This window comes from Rhamphochromis sp. 'chilingali' (genome assembly GCF_963969265.1).
Source record: "Rhamphochromis sp. 'chilingali' genome assembly, chromosome: 21".
Lineage (NCBI taxonomy): Eukaryota > Metazoa > Chordata > Actinopteri > Cichliformes > Cichlidae > Rhamphochromis > Rhamphochromis sp. 'chilingali'.
In genome coordinates this window covers 6,298,537-6,323,176 of record NC_137949.1, presented here as the reverse complement: position 1 = coordinate 6,323,176, position 24,640 = coordinate 6,298,537, and the positions used below count along the sequence as shown (strand labels likewise).

Genomic DNA, 24,640 nt, shown 5'->3' with positions numbered 1-24,640 from the left:
AGACTCATCAAACCAGCTCTAAGTCACGAGTTCAGAGCGTTGACAGATGATCGGCTTTGAGGAATGTTGAGCAGCAAACGGCTGCACATTTTTGCATTTCCCCCAGATTTGTGTTTGAACAGATGTGAGTACAGAGTTCAGTGAGGGCAAAACTCACGTTTAAAGGCACTGCTATTAGAGCATGCACTTTTCAATTCAATTTCGCCAAATCACAACAACAGTCACCTCAGGTGCTTTATATTGTAAGGTAGACCCAATAATACATAAATGACTTATATATATTTGAATGATTGACCCTTGAATGGTGGTTTGTTTTCTCCCTTGCTCCTTGCAAGTACATGCCAGAAATTCCCACTCTACAGCTGGACTGCTGTGCACCAAAATATGATCTGAATTACACTCAAAAATAATTTAATGGAAGGGGATCAACTCAACACCGGCTCTTTTTCCTGCATGAATCGTTCTAAATTACAGTCTTTTTCTGGGAAACATCTTGGAAGGGATCATTTAGAAGCTGCAGACCCATAAAGTGCTATCCTCATAGCTGAGTTTAAAAGCTGCAACAATGAGCTAGAAGGCAGAAAAATCTGCAGGTGCACCTTCGGATCATAGTTTTATTTACAGCCAGCAAAGGGTTTTCAACTAAGTATTAGATATGGACATTTATTTTCAGGCATTTAATTTGTCAGATTACTTTTAAACCGCTGAAATGAAGGGATTGTGTTAAAAATGCTTTAGTTCCTCACATTTTAATCTTTTTGTTCAACCCACCGAATTAAAGCTGAAAGTTTGCACTTCAGACTTTATTGTTGAGTTGTTTCATTTAAAACTGCATCAAATTTAATTATTGTACAGCGCCAATATTACAAAAAGCTTGTCTCTGTCCAAATATTTATGGGCCTAACTGTATTTGACTTTTAACATTTAACAATGTTCACAAACAGAAAAACTGATTTTTTTTTATGGTTTTTGCACAGCCACATAAACTATAGCTCTATATCAAGTTACATTGTGGGCCACATACAGCTGGACAAGTGAAAGAAAATCTTTCATTGTCCTTGTTTCTATGGTAATGGGAGGTTTAACCAATAGGAAAAGGAAAAGTAGTGAAATTTATAACAATACAGGTAAAATGTCAAACTCTCTGCAGTCCTTCATGTGTCTGTGGGTCCAATTGGATTCTTTGCCAGGCCATTTCTGGTCTTTAGGACTTTTATTTGACACCGCTGCTTTATATCATGACAGAGATTTTGAGAGGAAGATGGACCTACCAGTGTTCCCTGCAGTGTACGCAGGTCTGCAGCCACCTGCCGTAGCAGGAGATGCAGCTTGTTGCTGATGACGTGGACCTTCTCTTTGGCCTCTACACTGTCCTCTCCAGTGGCCTCCAGGAGAAGTTGGGAGGAGATTGCCTGCAGTGATGAAACCCGCCGTTGCCGGCCACGCAGCTCCTCCTGCAGAGCCTGCAGCAGGTGGCGACAGAGAGGGCAGTATTAAGACATCAGCTGAGACTCCACAGGCTCTGTGTTACTTACACCAATCACTGCAGCTTTCCATAAAACATTCAAGTATATTTAACCTATTATGCCAATCAGGAAGAATGTCATGTTTTGACAACGTGTGAGTAGATGAATAGGTGTCTCCTGTATAAAACAAGGATGAAATTGCAGCAACCATATCTACAAATTTTAGTGAATATTTGTCAGATCCAGACTATTAGAGTCAACATGATGTTAGTGCAAAAATAAGGCAAGACTAAAAAGACTATAGTTTGTCTCACTGTGAGCGTGTCTCTGTGCTGCAGGAGTGCAGAGTGCGAGCGGTCGTTGACGTTCACTGTGCGGAGTTTGTCCTCAGCCTGAGCGAGCCACAGCAGCAGCGAGTGTAGCGTCTCGTGAAATTCCTGAATAAGAGGAGAGCAATTCAGGTCAAATCACATTTTGTGAATCACTCCTACTATTTTGAACTCTATGGGGTAAACGTTCAGGAGGTGTCTCCATGTCTGACCTGACACTGCATGACAGCAGAGTGCAGGCTCCTCTCCCAGCTCTCCAGGCCGCTGCAGGCCTGAGTCCAGCTGTGATTGGCTGAGTCCAGGGCCTCCTGCTGCTCGTGCAGCTCGGTGCTGTCGCCGCGCAGGAAGTGACGGCTGCTCAGGTTGATGGAGATCATCAGACACTTGTAGCTGTTGAAAATCTTCTGCATCTCCTTAGCAGAAACCCCCCCCCAAAACATTAATTTTAGACAAACGACAGATGAAGTGTTCCAAAATCTACTGTGCTGACATTCCTTTCATTCGACTTTGATTATTCTGCATTGTGACTTGTATTTCCCCAAACGGTTGTTAATCAGAAGAAAAAGTTAAGTTGGGTGGAGTGAGCACAAGGAAAGGCTGCATGCAGTTTTATTTGATATAATCCTGCTAAAATTGGAGTTAAATTATACAAAATAAATGAACATCCTCCAGCCCATTCTCTTCAGTAGGACAAATGACATGACAACTCATCTACTTTCAGTCTTCACACGTTATTTCCAGTCTTGTCAATGTCATTTAAAATGGAAGATTTTTTTTAACATCTAAATCAGGAAAAAAAACAAAACAAAGAGCAGAGCTCTCACCATGCAACTGCTGGAATCCTAATTTCTCACCAAAAACAGCTCTTTTTGTTAACACATCTATAAGATTTTTCCTCTAATCTTGTCTTTATCCACGCTGAATAAATTAACACTTCTTTAAAAGATAATTGACAATAAGTTCATCATGAAAAAACATAAATCTTTAACATGTTATATATTCAATAATATTAGCTTATAATCCAATAAAATTGAAGTTAGCACAGGAAAAATCAAATATTACCTGATTTATTTATTTATTTTTTTAATAAGGAAGAGGAGAGCAGGAGGAGAAACAATGTCACTTTAGATGTGGTTTGATCTGAAGTATATAGTCTACTCAATCTAATCAGCAGCAAGTCAGTTAAACTTTTGGGATATGATCTGGGCAGTTAAGTAGCAGAGGAGGTTGTTAATCAGTTTCAGCTACTTTGGTGTTAATGAAATTTAAAAAAGGTGCACTCTGATCTTTTCGGACTGTTTTTTCAGTAGTTTTGAATTTGGCTAAGGTGAGCGTCACTGCTGTTAGCATCAGGAGATACCTGGACCTTACAGAGGTTACACAGGTAGTCCAACTCCTCTATGATGGCACATCAATACGTGAGATTGCCAGAAGGTTTGCTGTGTCTCCCATCACAGTCTCAAGAGTATGGAAGAGATTCCAGGAGACAGGCAGGAGACTAGGAGAGCTGGACAGAGCCATAGAAGGCCCTTAATCCATCAGCTGGACTGATATCTGTTTCTGTGCAAGGAGTAACAGGATGAGCTCTTCCAGAGCTACAAAATGACCTTCAGTGGGCTCTGTGCTCACTGCCCAGCACTGTGGAGTCCAACTGGCATTTGCCATAGAATACCAAAATTGGCAACCCACCCTGTGCTTTTCACAGATGAGCAGCACCGCACAAGAGCAGGTCCACCCTGAGCACATGTGACATGGTCTGAAGAAGTCAAGAAGAAAATTACGCTGCCTGTAACAGGCAACAGCACCTTGATTCCCAAGTATTGGGATGAACATCTTGTCAGACTCTACACTGGTGCAGTGAGTCCTTAGCTCCCCCAGCCTTGGAGTTGGAGCATGAAGTAATTTATACTACTGACTGGCCTCGACGCTCACCTAAATTCAATAGAATACCTCCTGGACATTATGTTTTGGTTCAGCCGATGCTGCCAGGTTACACCTCAGAGTGTCCAGATTTGGGAGGAAATCCCCCAGGACACCGTCCATGAGGCATGCATAAAAGCACATGGGGGCCAAGCAAAGTGTTGAGTAGCATTTCTGAGTTGCTGCAATGAAATTTCTGCAGAATGGACTAGCGTGCTTTGTAATTTTTTCATTTTGATTTTCACGGTCCGTTTGAATTCACCCCTCTGTAGGTTTATAATTTTCGGCCCCATCAAATGATGTGGCGTCCTTTTGTTCCTATCACATTAGTCAGTCCATATATGCAGCCATCCAACATGATTGTTTTCTAAATGTTCCTTTCATGTTTTTTGAGCAGTGTATACACTTCAGTTATGCCCATCCTAGGAAAATATCCCAAGGTTTCACTTTTTCATTTGCCTATTTTACTTCCGCGAACGTCCTCCTGCTCTCAGATTGGTTGTTACCTTGAGTTTCCTGATGTTGACCTCGATGTCTCGGATGCTGGTGGACGGTGCTATTCTCTTCAGCCTCTCCAGCTCTGGCAGCACCCTGCCAAGCCAGGAAGTGACATCAGACAGGTCAGAGTTAAGCTTCTGCCACTGTTCCAGGTCCTGCTTGATGTCCGCTGCGTTTTTATGTGCTTGTAGCAGCTCCCAGCGCTCGATAACACCTGAGGAAACAAGGAAGAGGGATGAGTATGTGTATAAATGCTACTTGCCACACACACGGATCTGTTCAAGATTTCTGTACTCCACTATCCATCCCCCTTTTATGTCCTCTTTTTTTCAAAGACGTCTCAGGTGGATCTGCCAGACCCAAGAGCTTTGGCAGCCTCTGGTCTATTTCCTTGCTCCATTATCAACAAAGGTACATTTGGAGTTTGAGTCCATGTTAGTAAATTTTTGTCCTGTATTTTAGTGTGTGGATTTTCTGAAAATGTGTTTTCCGACTTGCCTTCAGGACCTCCAGCATGATCCCTACTGTTACATGTTTCAAACAGAGTGAGACCTCTCGCACCTGCGGTTATCTCTGTCTGCGTACCCGTGCTGGTATGCTTGCTGGCCGTGCTGCTGGTCAGGCCTGCATCCTCCAGCTCCTCCTCATCGTTCAGCATGAGTTTGACCCTCTTCACGCTGTCGATGCTGCCACTGCACTCTGACATTAGCTTCGCCTGAACACACAGATACACACACAATCAGTTTGAGGCGTTACACTGGTTTAAAAAAAAAGAAAAAAGGAAGCACTCTGCATTCTTATGCCTATGTGTTTTATTCTTAGAAATATGAAAGATGATAAAAAGTCTTCAAAAATCTATCATAGTGTACCATTTCTATTGTGTTTAATTTGGACCTGACGTTGGACCCAATAAGTATCGTGTGTTTGTACGTACATAGCCCTGCTGATGGAAGGAAGTGCCGGTTGTATGTGTAGGGAAAGAGCTCAGGGCTTGGATGATATCTCGAGGAAGCTGTTTCCTCTCCGGGGAGCCAGGCAGATGCCAGCTCGGCATGTCAGTCACTGACTTCACTGAGGAGACCGAGAGGAGAAAACAGTGACTGTTAAATTTCAAATAAAAACTTCAGTGACAAGAGTAATGATGGAAAGACAGCTCCTTTCACCAGCCCTCCGACACATGCATGAAAAGGTTCACCGTGCATAAACCAAATGAATAAACCACAAATGGATTGAAGAAACACACACAACCGACTTGCAGTATCATGCAGGTCTCATGATCTTCAATCGCTAACCAAACCAAACATTTCAAAGTGAATGATAATTTGCGGCCGTGCGCAGCCACATTTGTGACTCATGGTGGAAATGGGGTGAAATAAGAGAAAAGATTAAAAAAGGTGAAAGCAGGATGCTAGTTGAAAAAAAATGCATAACAAAGCAGACACATGCAGGAGGCAGAGCGCCTACCCGAGGCTGCTTTCACTGCACTGGCAGTCACTTTAAAAAACGACTCTGAATTCTCTGTGACCTTCATGTCTGTAAGAAACAGTGGAGGTTAAAGTCTCACAGCTGAGGATATGGAGATCTGCAAAGGTGTTAAAGGTGTTACAGGAATATCAAAAACGGCTTTTTTTCAGCTTTTTTCATCTGAAGAATTAATACAGAATGCTATATAACATAACTTAACCCATGAGCCTAAAGTCCTGACACGAAGCTAACCTGACAGAGCGCTGAAGAAGGTGGCATCCTCGTCGTCCTCATGGGATGATGACCCCCCCACGTCGACTGTGTGATCCCACTCTAGGGGGATGGAATCCACACTGAGGGGGGTCTCTCTTCCTGATCGCTCTATAGGGGGTACCAGGAGGTGGCACATCACCTGTGGTCCACCTGAAACTCCTCCCACTGCTATATCCACCTCCTTCCTTCTCCTCTCCGCCATCCAGGACGGGGTCAAATCGGGTGAATTGTCTCGGTCTGTGTCTCGGTCTGACATCTCCCTCTCCTCCTCCTCCAGAACCTGCAGGTTGGAAAAAAAAAACCCTGATAAATAAGATGACAAATGTCTCTTGAAGTTCATGTCTGTGAGTTAGACACATATTTAAAAAATCAAGCATGTCCTCAGATTAAAAAAAACAAAACAAAAACAAATGCTTTTATCCCATTCATTCTCAGAGCAGCAGTTTACAGGTACAGCCAGTCTGAGAAAACTCCAGCTTTTTTATTTTTTCTGAGTCATTTATACTACTAACCGGACGTCTATTGACTAGGCGGTGATGGAAGCGAGCCACTCTGCCAAACACCTCCTGGCAGTAGGAGTGGAGCTCCTCCAGCTCATCCTCAATAAGCACAGCGTCCAGAGGAGCACTCTTCTGGATCAGGTTCTCCCCAAATACGATCAGGGCATCGATCTTGTTGGTGTTCAGGGTAATCTCCTGCTGAAAACCCTGCAGAGGTAAATGACACGACGGTATGAAAATATTTCAGCCAGTGAGAGACCCAGCCAGTCCATCAATATGTAAACAGGATAATGTTACAGCGCAACATCAGTAGGGAAATACTCACGTTTAGCTCTCTCATTTTCTCTTCGATATCGCTCTCTGAGAAGTGCTCTACATTGGTGAGCTGAAGGTCCATTTCAGTCAGCCAAACGAGGATCCCCTCACGAGTTCCCTCAAAGTCTTCTCTTTGAGACGTAAAATACTGAATAGGACAGAAATATTACTTTTAGTATATTCCTTTGATGCCATAAACTGTGTGCTACAAATATAGCCGGCTTATGTGATCCAGATATCAACTTGCTGTGTAAGTGTAGTGTCACATAAGGTTGGGCGATTGTTGATAGGCTGAGCCTTTCACCAAAAGAGCGATTTATTTATTTATTTATTTGCCCATGAGTAAGTTTGTTAATAATGTTGAAGCTAAGAGAAGCAGTCGACAGAAAAAATAATAGAGCCTTTTTTACGGTACCCTCTTCTATCTGCGAACTAACGCACCCTCCTCAGAGTGCGCCCAAATGCAGTGATTCAATTACTCAATTCAATTACTCTTAACAGAAAGACAGAAAGGCAGTAGCCTATGTGGGGAGATAGGGAGGAAAAGAAAGGGAAACTGGCTTCTTTTGTCCACTATAACCGTGTTTACAGGCTGTTCCAGTGTTTATCTGACTTACACACTCAACCAAACAACAAATACAAAATTATACAAAAAGTAAGTTAAAAATCAAAATGTCTCTTCCAGCGAACATTAAAAAACAATCTCAGACATGAAGTCTTTTGTGTGATTTGGCGAATCTCAAATAAATGAATGAAGCAAAAAAGAGCTATATTAATACTGAAACAAACAAGAAAAGAAGGTAAAATATTCCCTCCTTCTAAATGCGCAACTCAGTCCATGCATGATTACATTGCTCCGCCCATCAAAAAGTCACCTGTGCAAATATATCGTTATTTACTGGACTAACGATTGTCGGTTTGAAAAACTTTACATATCGCCCAACCTTAGTAACAACTACTGTGATGCAAACTGGTGATACAGAACCCATCTGCACAGTTATGGTTACAGACTCTCTACACTTGTGTTTTTTGTATTAATCATTTCCCATTAATGTAGCCCATAATGTCGCAGAAAATCTGATTTTGTGAGAGCTCTTGCCGCTGTACGTGCCTTATTGGCAATTGGCACCAAGCAGCGGAATTCTTTGATTACAAGGCATCTCCATAAAGCAACAAAAACATCTCCATCTGTTCAGAAGCACATGGCACGAGGAAAACGCCTCCCTGCCAACATGATGCCATGTGCCCTGTCACCGTCTGAGAGGTGACCTAAATCCTGACAGCTTAGCGTGGAGCAGGGAGATACTACACAGATCATCTGATAATGCCTGAAACACAACAATGTTTGATTTCTGTTTATATATAAATATATATATGTATGTATATCTATTTATTTTTTTAATTTTACAGTCACTCTTGCTTCTAACAGAGTAGCTTTCCTAAGGTACCTTCAGCCAGTCCTGACCTCCGACCTCCTTTCTCACCTTCAGTCTGCGGAGCACGGCTGCGACCCTCCTCTGCAGGCTGTCCCACCGCTGGTTCCCCTCGTGGACCATGACCTTAAGTTTGCTGGCGGCGTCGGTGCGGTTCTCTCGGGCCAGACGGCGGTACTGTTTGTTGACCAGCTCCAGCTGAGTCAGGCGCTCATGAACCTGCCGCTGGAACGCCTGAAAGTCACACATGAGTGTCAATGAGAAGAACACTTCAAGCTGGAGCGGGTGCTTTAATAGAGTGCACATGCTTTGATGTATCTGTTAACATAGCCGTGTTGAAGATTACGTTAAGAAAAAATCCCCTGAAAACAAAGAACAACTAGTCACTTACAGAAAGTTGTTAAAGCAAATTTTGTTGATTCCACAACAGAAATGTGAGCACTGGTTATAAGGCTGTGTGAAATAACCTTTTCTTTATAAATACAACCCACAGCTGATTTGCATCTTTAATAATGACACTCCACAGCTTCCATAATATGTCACTGACAGCCAGGATACATAATGTAGGTCACTGGTATTTTTTAAACACCACTATATACACTGGTTCCCTGTTGCTGTAGAAATGAAGGCATTTCAGCAAAATCCAGATTACCAGACACTAATCTGTGCTTCTAATCTAGACCAGCGCACCAAAGGTCACCAGTGAGTCACAGCGCAACAGGACACCTGAGCACTTAAAACTGTGTTTGATGCGTCTTTGGTGTCTGCTGATTCAAGGGAAATATAAAATTAGAAAGAAAAACAAAAATTGAAAACAGCTATTTAACAGCTGCTGAACCTTTTTCCCTCTGGACCAGACATTCATGCTGTCCTGTCTCCCTCACCCATCACAGCAAGTGGCTGCCTGGTGCTACCGGCTTCTTCTTTTCAAAAGGGAGTTTTTAATTTCCTTTCCTTTTTTTAATGAATGAGCTGACCTTTTTACATTTTAACATACCCCTGGCTTTTCCTGTAGTGCTAATATCAGAATGCACAGAAATCCCAATTATTTAGGTCCACCCAAACAGAGAGCAAAATAATCTGCTGACCTCAAACTTCTTGAGTTCCTCCTTGGCGCTGGTGTAGAGGACGTCGGCGGAGTCGGGGCTGGCTGCTGTCAGTTCTGCCGTCTTCAGCCAGTGTTCAAAGCGAGAGTAGTCATCGAGGAACTTACACCAGAGACGCCACGTTTCCTCAATTCTGAGGGCAGAAAAGGCACATGTTAACTTCTAATCACAGTAGCCCGAGCTCTGGAAGGTGTAAGACCCCTCCAACCACTGTAAACTAAAGAATCAGTAAACAATCTTCAACCCTTCCTGGCTGCTCACCTCATCCTCCTCTCCATGGACATGGCACAGATGTTTCTCCAGCGGCGGTCCAGGCTGAGGGTGGTCTGCTGGATCGAGTCGTTCTCCGAGTCACTGCCGCAGGCATCGGCATCGTGGAGCAGGACGTCGCACAGCGTCAGCACCGAGGCCACGCTCTCTGTGTGCTGCTCGATGTCCCGTTGCAGATCCTGAATGCCAACCGGCACAGATAAAACAAAAGACAAAAAAACTTTTTCTTTAACTTTCTCCTCTTCTAGAAATCACAAAGTAAAACCCAAACTCTGTATTTTTCTGGTTTGTTTTGAGGCCTGCAATCTGTAGACACAGCACAGCATGATTCCCGGGTGCTGTTCGTTTTGGCCCTTGGTGTTATGTTCTTAGTTTTTTCCTCATTTTTGCCTTTTCCCAGAGTTTGTGTGAGTGTGTGTGTGTGTGAGTGTGTGTGTGAGTACGTAAGCATGAGAGAGAGACAGCGAGAGCTCCCTCACTGGGGCTGGACACCACTTTTTGTTTGTTCAAAGTTACCACTCTCTAGGTTGCCATGGTGACCAGTGAAAGCTTAAAGTGCCTATCCACACAGGAGTCATTTCAGCCATCCCTCATCTGCTAATGGAGAGACCTGCAGCCTTTTTCTGAGGAACAGGAGAAGTCCAATTTCTTTAAGGCTCTGCACATCGCCACGCCGATTCGAATTCGTCTCCTTTCATTTTGCCTGTCATCTGTCTCCATTTCACTCCTTTACAACTGCCACCATTTCTTTCATCAGATATGAGCTCTATTTCTTCAGACACGTCCCTGTCCAGATTTAGACAGAAAGCTGGAGTCCAATTTGTTTTGCAGATTCTAAGTGTATCTTTTCCCCTGAACTGCACAGATCTGTAAAATTCTGAGTGGAGAAAAATCATTAGCTAGAGATATTCAGTGATTTAAGAAATTAGTGCAATTGAACCCCTTTCACTGTTAACTTGTCAAATGAACACATCTGTGCTTGCTTTGACCCCCAAATCCATCATAAAAAAAAAGACATAAAAAAAGAAAGAAAATTCTCCAAACTCTTGGGTTACTAGCAGTGCTGACAAGTTCAGTTACTACGTAGCAGTCAGTCGCATTTTAGACCCCAAAAAAGTAAGGAGCACTCAGGCTGACATGCTTGTGGCAGAGTAGAGCACTTTCAGAAGTTCAGAAAATGTTGAGTTTCTCACAGAAAAAGTGGCTCATGTCAACCAGTTTGTGGGGCCCAGCTTTTAAGGGAAAGGCTGATCACTGAGTTTTAGTACTTATTTCTAAAATAATGTGGTAAAGCTGAAAGAGTTGCAGTTATATAAAATGGAAACAATAATATATATGCGTGCGTGTGTGTGTATATGTACCTCCTGCTTAATGGGTGGGACAATCTCACTGAACCCTTGTTAACATCTAAAGGTTTTTGTAAAAAACTTTCAAAATGTTTCAAATGCGATGTTACGTTCTCTGTTTGCATTTGTTTAACGCGTGTACCTACATACCTTCACAGTAACCAAAAATTGCATACATGACAGAATACAGAATGAACAATTTAAAAAAGCCCTGCCAAAAAGTGCTGCAGGGTTGGTGTTTACTCTTTTACAAAATAAACACTATAAATAAATAAACACTATGTTGTATTCTATTCATGCATTTAATCAAGGTAGGTCTGGGAGTTATTCTGTTCTTTTAAAGCATTACTGTGCTTGTTGATAATGTGGTCTGACTTTAGCAAATTCACATATTTTGACCAACGTACCCTAACCCTTTTTTAAAACAAGAATAAACACATTGTGGGTTTAAAGGGAATGTGCCCATTTGTCACATTTAATGCTATATATGTGTGCATTTAAATGTTTAATCCAGTGATAAAAAATGCAAAATGAACCACAGGTCCAACAACCACTGTCACCTGATCTCATCCGTATACTATCAAACGTGCATATCTATATGAGATTTTTCCAAAACCCGAGAGGCAATATTTCTCCCTCTGAGCCCTTCCACCCATCTTTGCTCTAAGACCTGGAACTTTTAGCCATTTCCCAAAGTACTGCTATATGGCAGATGACAAATGGAGTAACAGGCTAAAGTCCATTTACCTTTTTTTGGACCTCCTCATGAGCTCTGCCTCTCAGCGCATTTACCATCTCTCAGCCCAGCGTGACAGCTCTCTCCTTCACAAACTCCTCTCTTAGCAGAGCCTTGCTGAGATTTTACTTTGCAGCGCACATTATTCACTCTTATGTTAGTATGCTTTGGACCACCACAGGGTGGCCATAACATAAAGGGTTTAAAACCAGACGCAATGTCTCCCCTCACAGTGGAGTCCTAATTCTACCTCGTGCATTTCTAAAATAGCACTTTAAGTGCCCCTTTTTCCTTTTTTTACCTTGAAGATGTCCGAGTTCAGTAGATTTGTACAGAGAGCTCTCGTTTTTCTTCCACAAAGAAACCATAAAAGGTGATTTGCTCACCTTTCATGAGATCTTCCTTTTTCACATGGCTGTGGGAGGCGATTGGCTTTAAATACCAAACAATCAAAGAAATAATCACTCCAGTTGTCACACAGCATTGTGCCAACTGTTCTCTTCTTCTTAGAGGTTATATTAGTTATTAAGAGGTACTTCATGTAGATCTTGAAATGAAATTTTAGATCTTTAGTTTCCTGGTCTTGCAGGACTTTGTAGGTTTTGACTGAATCTTTAAAAATACACACTTTCATAAGTTAATGCATCTCACACAAGTCCTTCCATCTTTGCCCACCTGCTGTTCAGCTAGTTTCCTCTGAATCTCATCACTGTGGCAGGTGCTGTAGACCACCGGCTTGGCTAGCTCTGTCTCAATACGGGACAACCACGTCCGCAGGTTGCTCATGTTCTTATCAAGCTGCTGCACCGTCACCAGCGTCTCTTTCAGCTTCCTCACCCTGTCGAGGAAAGATGCATCACATTAGAACAGTTCTCACTGGAGTTTAGCTTGTCACAGATCACCAGAAAGGGTAAAAAACCTTCAAAAAAAATTCCCCCAGTCAGTTTCTGACTTCTGTGCCCCATTTGTGGCTCTCTGCCTAAAGCTACAGGTATGTTAAATAGCTTAAAGGAACATAATACATGTAAACAGCTTTAGCAAGCAGCAGCCTGCATCTGAAGTCAAAATCTGCAAGTCTTACATACACCAGCTCTTTAAATAATGCATGCATTTGTTTGTCTGTTTGTCTCAAGTGTGTAACACAAGGTTTTGTTTTCATCATGCAATTTGAGGAGACAAAAAACTGAATTAGGACACTAAGGATGCTGAGCAAACACCCATCAACCTGCCACTGTGAACGCTACGTTCAGCCCCATGTCACACATTAGCACTGTGGCAGGTTTTAACTTTGTGTGGGAAGCGCTGCTGTCGTTCCAACGAATGACACAACGGGAGCCATTATAAGCCACGCTGCAAGCTGACCTACATCTGACTGAGAGCTGCGTGTTGTCTGAGAGAGCGGCTGCATTCCAGCACAGCTCTCAGGTCAGTGACCTACATCGGTTCATTCCACAACACACGCAGAGAGGAGAGAGGTGACTCAGCAACGTCATGTGACCAGAAGTAAAAAATTCCACATCTTAATATTCACTAAATTGCAGGCTCGGATGGAACTCACATCCAGAGTGTGGTCTGTTAATTATAGATCTGTCACTGCTCTTAACACAAATATGTTTTTGCAGCTTCTATCTTAGCCATAGCAAGGATGGGGCACCTAATGTCCTCAAACGTCCTGGAATTTGTTCGATACACCGGCCCAACGCCAAATTAAAAAAACAACAACATGACTTTTAGTGACATCAGCGGGTTACAAAAACTGGGGAATGACATGAAGACAACTATCCAACAACAAGTTTTTGTTAAGATATTTTTGTAGTTGAAAGAATAAACTCGGCACACAAACTGTGTGACAGAGAAAGTTTCTTAATGATCATGTCTCTCAGTAACAAAAATTTACTGGAAAAAACACATCAAACCGCTCCAAGTACCTCAAGAAGGAAAACTCAGTGAAGAGCAGAGTTTATTTATCACTCCTGTGTTCTCTGTGCTGTCAAGTAAAAGCAGACAATCTGAAATCATAATGACATTGTGGTTGTTGCCACCTTAAGCTGTTTGACCACTTAAAGGATTATTAGTCATTTGGAGTTTTGTGTACGTGTTGGATACAGACGTTCATCTGCTGTATGTAAGGTTTTTCTTATTCCCTTTTGCTGAAAATATTATGCACTGCCTTTCATTTCTTTGGTGCCACAAAAATAAGAAACATTTGGAACACCTTTAGAGCCTAATGACAGCCTCTGCCATTTATGCTATACTTCGACCTGAATGCCAAAACTTTTAGTGAAATAAAAGTAATGTTATAGATTATTATACTATTATAGTATTTTAAGTATCGTTGTTAATTTTCAAGTTCAAAACTCTTTCTCAAAGCTACAGGTGAAGTTTTCTTTCCTCCGTTCACTCTTAACTGCTGGTTATCATTGTGCTTTAAGGTTGAGGGGACAATGTTTAGAGGACTTTAAGACGTTATTTGGATTATTGCATTTGATATGAATTTGGATCAGGTGGCCTAAAAAATATTGTATAGCTGATCAATGAGACTTCATTGTGAATGTCGTTTCACATCACTTCTGTGATAGATTGGTGTTCTGGGTTGTTCTGGGTTTTGTGAATGCTTTTGATTTCCTTACAATACACCCACTCATGAATCTTTTGGCAATTCTTGGTCAGTGCAGATGTATGAATATATAACCTTAGCTTATCTCAATAAATGTTTTAAATGATTTATACCTCACATCTGGATCTTTGCTCTTTAATTAATCACATTTGTAATGTTTTTTATTAATGTATTTTTTAACCCAATTAAAAATTGGGTTAAAAAATACATTAATTATTAACACAATTTTTCAACAATTGTCTAACTTCAAATTTTGTAAGTTATTATGATGGGACTTAATTCAATTTATTCATTTTTATCCATATAGCAATAAACACTGTAATACAGAAAGCCCAACAATCAGACGGCCCCCTAGGAGGAGGCGCTTGGCAACAGTGGGAAGAAAAAACTCCTTATTGACATGAAGAAACCTCCTGTGAAGTTAAAGTGGATCTTCAGAGCGAGCTGGGATGCTGTTTGTTTGCTTTTCTCTAGGTTGCTCTTAACAGTCTATTAGATTTGTCTCTCCAGGGTCATTTATGTCCACTGATTTCATTGAAAGTAGCAGTAATGTCGTCCAGAACTACAATAAAAAGTGTAGCTGTGTGTCATGTACTAATCAATGTGCCCACTGTGCATACGAGGCAGTACAGCTCAATGATGCAACAATGAGTCTGATGCAGCAACAAGCTGCATTGAGCCCACCAAGTTTTCTGCTTTGCATACAGACACAGACTGGGAATGTTGGATGCTGTTGCTGCCCCAGTAGCAGAGATAGAACAGGGGTTCCCCTGCTCCATATTTAGCTGATGATGCATGTTTGTTTTTATGTGTCTCTGTGCAGGTGTGAGCTCTGGGCTGCACATCTGTACCATATGTGATGATGTTGCACTAGACAGAGGAACGGAGAACACCACCAAAAACATGCCGCTGCATACCCTCACAAAAATACACATCTGCTGTCCAACCTTTTATTTGAATGTAAACGCGCACGAGGCAAGCCCAAGCTAAACTGAATTAGCTCTGAAAGACTCGGTGTGTGTCTGCCTGCCTGCCTGCCTACGTGCCTGCATCAACAAAGCTCAGCCCATCCCCCTTTGCTCCTCAACCTTCGTCTCCTTATCATAACAAAACACCCAATCTGCCCCCCCACCCTTTCACCCGTCCGCTTTTCCAGCCTCACGCGCCAGGTCGGACGGGGCGTGATGAAGTCTCCAGATCAGGGTGAGAGGTACTTACAGGCTGGTGAGGAGACTACTCCATGATGGTGGCTCATCTGCTAGCAAGCGCTAACCCACCATCCCTCCCCTCCCTGCCTTCTCCACAGACCGCCCGTCCCCTCCTCTCACCATCCTCTCTTCTCCTCTTCCAGCTTTTACAAACAGCTGGATGCAGTGACAGGTACACTCACAAAGAACCAGCATTGGAAACTGTAGAAATTGCCCAAATAATTAACTACCAAAACTAATAATATTCAAGCTTGATTAAAATGTATTTTTCTCTAGATACTTTTTCTGCTTTGCAGTCTTTCTTGAAACTTTTGTTTCTTTTTTTCATTTTATTTCTCTTAATTCACAGAATTAATAATTTTCCTCTTCTTGTTTCATATTTACTTATGAGTGATGTTTGATATGATATTTAGTTATGAGTTCACATGTTTGAAAATATCTATTTAAAGGACTAAAAAATTGAAAATAAACCAGGCTTGATGGGTAGCTCTCAAATCCAGAACTACTTGAGAGAACATAGATTTTAATACTAATTTGTTTTTCATGTTTTCACAGAGGGTACTGACACAGCTAAACCAGGATTAATTCTGTGGCTAAAAATCTACCAACTGAACTTTATAAGAGACCATTCAAGCCATCTGTCTCTCGGTGAGTTTGATAAATATGCATGAATATCAGAGATTCAGGATAATGTGGCAAGACCATGACTGAGGAAGTAGAAAAGTACACAGTTAGGCTAAAACAATTCAAGACGTCTGTAAGGTAAAGACATTAAAGTTCATTAAAGGTGGAGCTGTAAACTGTTGCTCAGACTGCCAATAGTGGCCGACGCAGACAGAGCCAGCCAGAAACCCGAGGTTGGTAAACTTCCATCTGCCACCTTCTTTATATTGAAATAAACCACCCTCGGGCTCAGAGTACCAAGAACAAGTAATATATTACAGGTCTGAATAATAAAGGTTAGAAAAAAACAACAGGTGGAGCAGAAGGAAGAATGACAACAAAAAAAGGTCATAAAATGAGAACAGAAATGAACTAATGAAATAACTTTGTGGGAGTGTGACAGAACATGCAAAGCTGGCCAACTACTTCTATGTTGGTAGCTGTATATAAAAATGAGCCACCTGGTGCACAAGAGAAAACACAGAAAGAAAGAACAGCACAAGCAAACAAGTCTCCAAAAGTGAGTCAATCCCTGCAGACTTAAACGTTAACATGGCCAACTTTAGAGGTGGTCACACTCAAAATGTGAGTAGTGAACTGAGACCTGCAACATTTCATTTTAGATTATTGATTACAGGCATGAAGAAGTTGAAGGGATACACACAAGTGCAAATCTCACATTTCACTTATTTGCAATTACATGCCTATAAATAAAATAATCAACTCCAAGATGACTCCATCTCACATATCACAGTCTGTCACACATAACCAATCCCTGTTGCAATAACACCATCACTATGACAACCAGGTCTATGGCCACATGAAAAGAGAACCGAGTGGCAACAAAAGGACAACCTTTCTGTCCGTATAAACGAAACAAATAAACTAAACAACATGGCACTAAATGTGTGAAAGCTGTACTTGAAATGAACGGCTTGACTGTGCTATAATCTGAGAAACAAAAACGCTGTGTGAGAGTACACGAAGTAAATCTGTGCAGATACCAGGTGTGAGGAGGAGAGGTGTCTGGACAGAGCAGGGTAAATGTTTTTAAAGAGAAAACAAACATCTGCCTTGCATGCATCTTATTCGCACAATAAAGCGAGCGGATGGTGGCCCCTGAGGCAGAGCGCCCATCAGGACAAAGGCTCGCATTAGCAAACAGCAGCTGCTGGGCCGGGTGACGGAGCACCCGGTTTGTTTTGGGGGACAAAGGCGAGCAGCGGGCCAGTATCAGCGCATCTAATCCCTCTGCAAGTCAAACCTCAGCAGTCATCTGATGTAACTTAGTGGGGTGAGATGCAGACAATGGCAAGAGGCACGCCACAGTCATCAGTGACTCTGAATCAGCTAGTCTTGGAACTTCATCAGCCCTTATCCAAACATGTGACAGAGGCCTGCAGGACTCTGACAATGGACCATCCAATGAGACCAACCACTGACTCAGCTCTGTATAATGTGCATGCTGTAAATGGTAAATGGACTGGTTCTTATATAGCACTTTTCTGTTCTACTTGAGCATTCAAAACACTTTATACAATGTCTCACACATTCTATCTATCTAACATTTACCCACACATTTACCCGGACACGACACCCCTTGCGCAACCTTCACTTCATAAACCTCTAGCTACATATTTTCTTGGCTTCATGTGAATGCAAATTTTGAGACTGGAGAAGTCCCTCGGATGTCTTGGTGCATGCTCAATCCAAGTAAGTAAATGGACCCATTTTTCGCTGCACCAAAAATTAGTCCACCCCAAGGATCAAGTCCCCAGACACAAACAGAGTAATGTAGTGTACACTGTTAAGTGCCAGGAGGATTGCTATGATTTAAAAATTAGGGAAACCAAACAACCTCTGGCGAAGCAGATGGCTCAACAAAGAAGAACTAACTCATCAGCAGACACTGACTACATTTATCTGCATAGAAAGGTTTTACCCCCTTATTACAGTTCACAGCAATTCGTCCTCAGCCTCAAATCCTACAAAGGTTTTGGCAGCAGATATAATAACATGAATAACAAGAATCTTAAACTACTCCACTTAACTATGGGTGCATTAGTGCTAGTGATAGTAAATTTTGATAGACAATAGTATACAGTTTGTCTGTTTTGGTGTGCCAGAACTGGTCTGCACTGAGACCTTCACCCAGACTTCACCCAGCTTTGATACCAGTACAGATTTTAACAATTGTAACTAGTGTCACACAAACATTTTCAAAAACTTGAAATAAAAAGTTGGAATATGACAACTGCACAGTTTCCTCACTAATGGCTCATTAGCAGGCTTAGCAATCTTATGCTGGTCAGTTACTTAAGGGGAGGAGACCAGTGAGCGCAAATCCACTATTGTGTGTGATGCTCCCTCTCAACTCTAGTCTCCATTCTGTTGTTAGTGGAAGAGGGTATGTCTCTGTACTAACAGCCTGACAGTCATGATAAAGACCCTTGTCCCTAAATGAACAACATAGATGGATTTAGTGCAGTCTCTCTCAGGCCAAGTTGTAGAATAAATGTATCAATTTTTTTCTTTAATTTTAACATTCATCACTTTGCAAGCTGAACTTTCCTGAAAGCTCTCCATTCACAGGTGGTCAAGCACGGAAGGTACCCTTTAAATTTCCCCTTTTTTAATTGCGTTTGTTTTTCCTACTTAAAACACAAACCACACTAGGAGAAGCCTGCTACCTGGCGCCGTGTTCACACACATATAAACACTACAAATCGATAGGATGCCACTCATTGTTAACTGCCCCTCAAAAATCGCCCTGGGTAGATGTGGCAAAGTTGAAAGGTTTTCATTTAAATACCCTCCGACTCACAAAAGCAGCAATCAGCCCCATGTAAATTTTGCTTCCCTTGTGAAACGGAAACACGGTGATTTTCTACCCCACTTGATTATGCGAAAGTGCTTCAAACTAAATGGGGGGAAAAAGCTTCAGTCAACAGCTTCTTAAGTGGATAATGAAGAATTAAGGATCACTGCATTTATATTAAATTCATATTATTAAAATGTGAATAAGATGAAGGTAAAGAGTGCAACCATGTTAACTACACAGCAACCTGGGTTTAAAAATGGGGTCATCTGGGTTTAAAAAGTTTAGTTAGCTCTGATTCGCTTGGTGCATTTTATGAAAAAAATCAGTTCTTTTGCCATCACTAGACTGGTAATTATGTGCAGCAGCATTCAATCATTGGTTTAAACCCGCTTTCCTGTTGTTTGGTGCAAATGTACTGATAATTGCTGTGCACTCCACCAACCTGCATCCATTCTGCTGTACAGCAAGGCCATAGCTGGTAATAACTACTGCACCGTTTGACTACGGGAAAGTGACTAGTAGAGAACAAGAAAGGTCAAAAACCCTCCACTAATGCACGCCGCTTGTTTCTGAGATCAACCTTGTGAGTGGAAAGAACACATAATTATCTCCAGGCTCACCACATACATAAATATAAAGACTCGTGTTGCTATCAGCTAAATAGTGAACTCAAAAGTTGCTCTTAGATGAAAACATTCTGACACTGGAGTATCCAAGTGTGTAACCTTTTAGACTTGTGTTTCTTCTTCTTCTGTGGAACCAGCTTCCAGTTTGGATTCGGGAGACAGACACTATCTCTACTTTTAAGATTAGGCTTAAAACTTTCCTTTTTGCTAAAGCATATAGTTAGGGCTGGATCAGGTGACCCTGAATCCTCCCTTAGTTATGCTGCAATAGACGTAGGCTGCCGGGGATTCCCATGATGCATTGAGTTTTTCACCTTTCTGCATTGAATCATATCTGTTATTAATCTCTGTCTCTCTTCCACAGCATGTCTTTTATCCTGTCTTCCTTCTCTCACCCCAACCGGTCGCAGCAGATGGCCCCGCCCCTCCCTGAGCCTGGTTCTGCCGGAGGTTTCTTCCTGTTAAAAGGGAGTTTTTCCTTCCCACTGTCGCCAAAGTGCTTGCTCATAGGGGGTCATATGATTGTTGGCCTTTTCTCTGTATCTACCGTACAATATAAAGCGCCTTGAGGTGACTTTTGTTGTGATTTGGCGCTATATAAATAAAATTGAATTGAATTGAATTAAATTCTGCAGAATCCAAAAACTGCAAAGTTAATTATTTCGCTTCATCCCTTGCAAAATACCATAAAAATAATTGGGAATTTCTGAGATGTAATTTATAGTTTTCAGATATATACATCAGCTTATGTGTTTCGTTTTTAATAATGAAAAATGAGTACAAAAAACCCTACTGGTAAATACTGGTGACAGGTGACGAGGTAAATACTGGTGACTTGCCCAGAACGTAGCCCACCTTCTGCCCATTTTCAGCTTGGACAGGCACAGCTCATCCTTTAGTGCAGCTCAAGCTCTCTCTTCTGTCTTTATCCAGCTACTTTTTCACTTTTAAAGTTTGATTGTCAACTTTTCTGTCTGGAACCATAAACTGTGGAAACATTTCAGCACCTCCCTGCATGCAGCTATCAATCTTCTCTGTGTTGGAATGCAATTTGAATTCATAGATTAATAATAATATGAGTCTATCCTCTGCTTCACCAACTTTAATCTGCAGCCACAGTAGAATAACAGCTGTGCTGTGCCCAGTCCAACAGTGCACAGATAAAGCTGCACGTGCTGAACTGCAGCAGTAAACACTAAGGGGTCAGGATTCAAAGAAGCATGATGACTAAAGGAATAATCAGCAGGTTGTATTCTTAAGCTGTGAAAACCGCTTGTTAAGTAGCGATAATCTAAATACAAACCACTTCAGAAGCCAATATTTAATACATCCATTCATTTTCTTTTACTTATCCAGTTCAGGGTCACCATAGAATAAGAGGTGGAGCATAGTCTAGACAGGCCACCAGTCTGTCACATGGCTAACACAGAGAGACAGACAAACATTCACACCTGATGGTTGAAGGGGAATTTGGGATCATTAGCCTAACCCCACTAACTGCATGTCTTCATAATGTGAACGAAAATAACTGCATTCTCTCGCCAAATCAAGTCACATTTCAGGGCTGCTCTTGTAGCTTTGGATCAACAGTCATACTGCACACAGTCATAAAGACATCCAGTAAGATTTCCCATAAGAGAAAAGAGTGATGGCATCATGTCAGAATATCAGAAGGCAAGAGGAAAAATAATATAAAAAGTGCAATCTAAAGGTTTTATTGTTCCTTCAGGATATCCCACTGTTAGCTTGTCAAGCCCAGCAATACTTTATCAGACTTTCAGCATTATTAGATTGATGGGACGGTCACACTAAGCTGTGTGGAGGGATTGCTATTATGCCAAACAAAATGAAGCCAATGTGGAAATACTGTGCAGTTCATCAAATGGCAACTTGAGGCTAGTTCCAGAAATTGAGACACTCCCATGTTAACTTTACAACATTAAAAAGGATGTTTACGGCCTAGTTGGAAAAATGTTTTTGGTCTCCATCATTCCCCCTTTCTCCACCATGTTTGTGCTGTTACCTTTTGGAACAGTTTGATAAAACAAGCTGACAAATATTATAACCCGCTGTTGGTAGATGACATCCAACAAGTTTTTGCTTCAGTTTTGTAACAAAATGTGGTGTATGGCTAAGCGTTGCTACGCTTACTATATAAAGCTTTCTAACCAAACTTGCTAGTATTCTCTGATAAGTAGTAACTCCAATTACAGCTGCATTTGGCTTAAAAAAAAAAAAAAGAACATGACTGCAGCCAGAACGCTAACACCGAGGCCAAAATATGACATCACAGTGGCTAGGTCAATTTTTTATATGCAGTTTTTGTGCTACTCTTAATAAGCAGGCAACCCCACTGCTAACGGCTGAATGTTTGAAAGACGTTCAAAGAGTGATGTAAAAAAACATTTAGCATAAACTGTTAGGCACTTGCGTCAAAGTTGTCAATATAAGTTTAAACAAAGTTTTGGACTGGGAGTCGAACTTGGTTATATAACCAAGCACTACAACACCAGCACCCTTACTCAACAATAAAACGTATAAACTCACAAATTCATTCATATAAAATTAATCTCCAACATCTCTAGCAACATTTCTTAACACATTTTTATGCCTTCTTGCTTCCTACCTGGCGTCTATGTGATCAAACAGATGTTGCCAGCGGTCGTTGACGTCCTTCAGCTTGTCATTGATCTCTGTTTCCTTTGTCTTGTTGCTGGCTGTGATGAGCTGCTCTCCAAGCTGCTTTAGGTGGGTTTTATTCTCACTGAACAGGTTGATCTCCTCCATACAGTCCTGATTGAGAAATCCAAGTAAAAAGACAGAATGATGTACTACACGTGAGCATGTAAATTTCTGGTGCACCAGCATTCTTTAAGTCTTAAAAGCTTTGAATTTAGTTTGAATTTGCGTGCCAGGAGTCTGTATCTCAGGGCCAAACGCTCAATTTTAATGCCAGAGGAGCTGTAAAGGTTTGAAACCCTCACGACGGCAATAACTGAGTTTCAGCATTCACCTTTACTAACCTCTACTCCCCCCCTTCACCCTCCATCACCGTCACTCCCATAGCACCAAATAAAAGAGGCCGTGAGATCAACACAAAACACACCCGCGTGGCCCTGCTGGGCCAGAAACAGCTGTCGTCTCTTTAACAATCAGGAGGGAATTCACAGCTTTTTGAAAAGCCCAGACAGTGCACCACACAACGTGACACATCCTGATACAAAGCAGCACAGACGGCAGTGGTGCCACAAACGAAATGCAAAAGGAAACTTTTAACGCTGATTAAAAAATCACACACATTAATATATGAGTGCATTCCTTTGTTTTACAGCTGTGAGGGGTAAAGAGTGATTCTATGACTGTTATCCTACTACTAGAAGTACTTTTGTGGGCTTGAATGGCTTGAAAACCTTACTGATGATCTCATCAGCACAGCAGTGAAACAACAGAAAGTATCTGGTATTAGACAGTGCCAGTTAGACTGCCTGATTGCTGTTGCTTTGGCTACTGTGATTAAGCATGAAGTGTTCAAAAAACCAACTACAGCACTCTGCTTCACTAACAGCAAGTGAAGCTTGAGACGATGGCAGTAAGAAATCTTATTTAACAATGTAAAGTTTTAATTAATTCTCTTGCAGACAACAGTTTAAGTTGTGGGAGTACTCAGCAGCGACCCTTGCAGCTGTGCTCAGAAACTGTTTGGTGGTTTTATGTATTTCACTACTTAAATCGGTCTTCCTGTCACTATAACTATATCGTTACCAATATACATCCTAGTTAGAACGCTTACCTTCTTGAGTTTCTCGACCATTTCCTCGATGTTGAGATCAGAGTTGTGCGCCACCTTGTTCTCCATTTGCGTCAACCACTCACACAGCTCCTTGTTCTTCTCATTGAAGATGATCCAGGCGTTCAGGCGGTCTGCGATCTCCTGTTTACGCAGGGACACCTGAGACACAAAGCGGATTGGGGGACAGAAATTAAATAAGTATCATCACTGTAAGATGCTTAGTGGTACTGTAGCTGTCTAATCTATCTTATCATTATGGGTGCAGATGCATTGTAAGCTGATTTGTGCTGATTGGGTTGTTGTTCACTTTAGCTTGGAATGAATATAGAATTTAACTCAGGCGGACCCTGGTGCTGGTGACTTCATCGTGATTTTTTTCCAAATGATTTACACTCAGACCTTTAAAAACAATAATAATCAGGCACAAATGGTGACATCCTATAAAGTCTGGGTATCCTCCAGATTATCATTAAGCATCAACATATTAAGATAATATGCACACCTGAGAAACACATGCACAGCCTTATCTAAACATGGGAGATGATATAGGATGCTTGACTTTGCCAGCTTTCATCCTAGATGTTTCTTTGGTGTTAAATGTTTATACTTTTCTGTCACAGATGTGTGCCAAGCCAAAACAGGCTAACTGCTCTGTAATAGATTACTCAGACTCACTTGGAGGATAAAGCTCCCTTTTTTTTCCACGCCGTGGGCATGAACACTTCGTTTTGTATTTGGAGAAAATCATTCATTCATTCCAAACATACTTACAAGGCCTGTTTAAAAACACACTGACAAAGCTGATAGGGAAATGTTACTGAGAGTATTTTAGGCAATCTTTAGGCAATTTTCACACTTTACCTGTAAATGTGTCTCAGGTAAAATGTTTCACTTTTAATAAACATTCGTGAATGAAGAAGCCTCCACACAGTCAGAAGTGCCCATCCTTGCGATCACCTTCCCCTCCCCCAAATTCATTTTAATGCAAAAGCTCTTCTTCCTGAAACCTCTTAGCTCTTTGCAACATTTCTCTTTCGTCACCATCTGTTCCCCGTTATCACAATGCTCCCTTCACAGCCCCGCCTCCCAGACGTGTTGGTCCTTTTAGTTGCCCCTTAAAGTATTACTGAGATTTACTAACTTAACTCCTCTCTAATGGCTCAGACTTTCAACAGAAACAATAAATGAATGTGGTGAACTCAGAATGCTGATTAAACCATATCACAGCACATACAATGTACTGCAGATGTGAGAGCTGC

The 24,640-nt window shown here is 41.6% G+C and overlaps 1 protein-coding gene across 1 annotated transcript in view; it reads right to left on the bottom strand.

Moving 5' to 3' along the window:
- The window catches only part of syne2b (spectrin repeat containing, nuclear envelope 2b), a 142,494-nt gene that overhangs the window by 3,290 nt on the left and 114,564 nt on the right, over positions 1 to 24,640 (bottom strand). Inside the window, exons 108-123 of the mRNA XM_080871114.1 lie at positions 23,382 to 23,540; positions 22,218 to 22,384; positions 12,332 to 12,494; positions 9,566 to 9,753; positions 9,287 to 9,437; positions 8,250 to 8,432; positions 6,776 to 6,913; positions 6,463 to 6,657; positions 5,930 to 6,230; positions 5,678 to 5,746; positions 5,148 to 5,284; positions 4,712 to 4,928; positions 4,222 to 4,427; positions 2,008 to 2,208; positions 1,781 to 1,903; positions 1,272 to 1,463 (exon numbers count right to left, since the gene is read on the bottom strand). Coding sequence (XP_080727240.1) covers positions 1,272 to 1,463; positions 1,781 to 1,903; positions 2,008 to 2,208; positions 4,222 to 4,427; positions 4,712 to 4,928; positions 5,148 to 5,284; positions 5,678 to 5,746; positions 5,930 to 6,230; positions 6,463 to 6,657; positions 6,776 to 6,913; positions 8,250 to 8,432; positions 9,287 to 9,437; positions 9,566 to 9,753; positions 12,332 to 12,494; positions 22,218 to 22,384; positions 23,382 to 23,540 — 2,790 coding nt within the window. The remainder of the gene's footprint in view (positions 1 to 1,271; positions 1,464 to 1,780; positions 1,904 to 2,007; positions 2,209 to 4,221; positions 4,428 to 4,711; positions 4,929 to 5,147; positions 5,285 to 5,677; positions 5,747 to 5,929; positions 6,231 to 6,462; positions 6,658 to 6,775; positions 6,914 to 8,249; positions 8,433 to 9,286; positions 9,438 to 9,565; positions 9,754 to 12,331; positions 12,495 to 22,217; positions 22,385 to 23,381; positions 23,541 to 24,640) is intronic.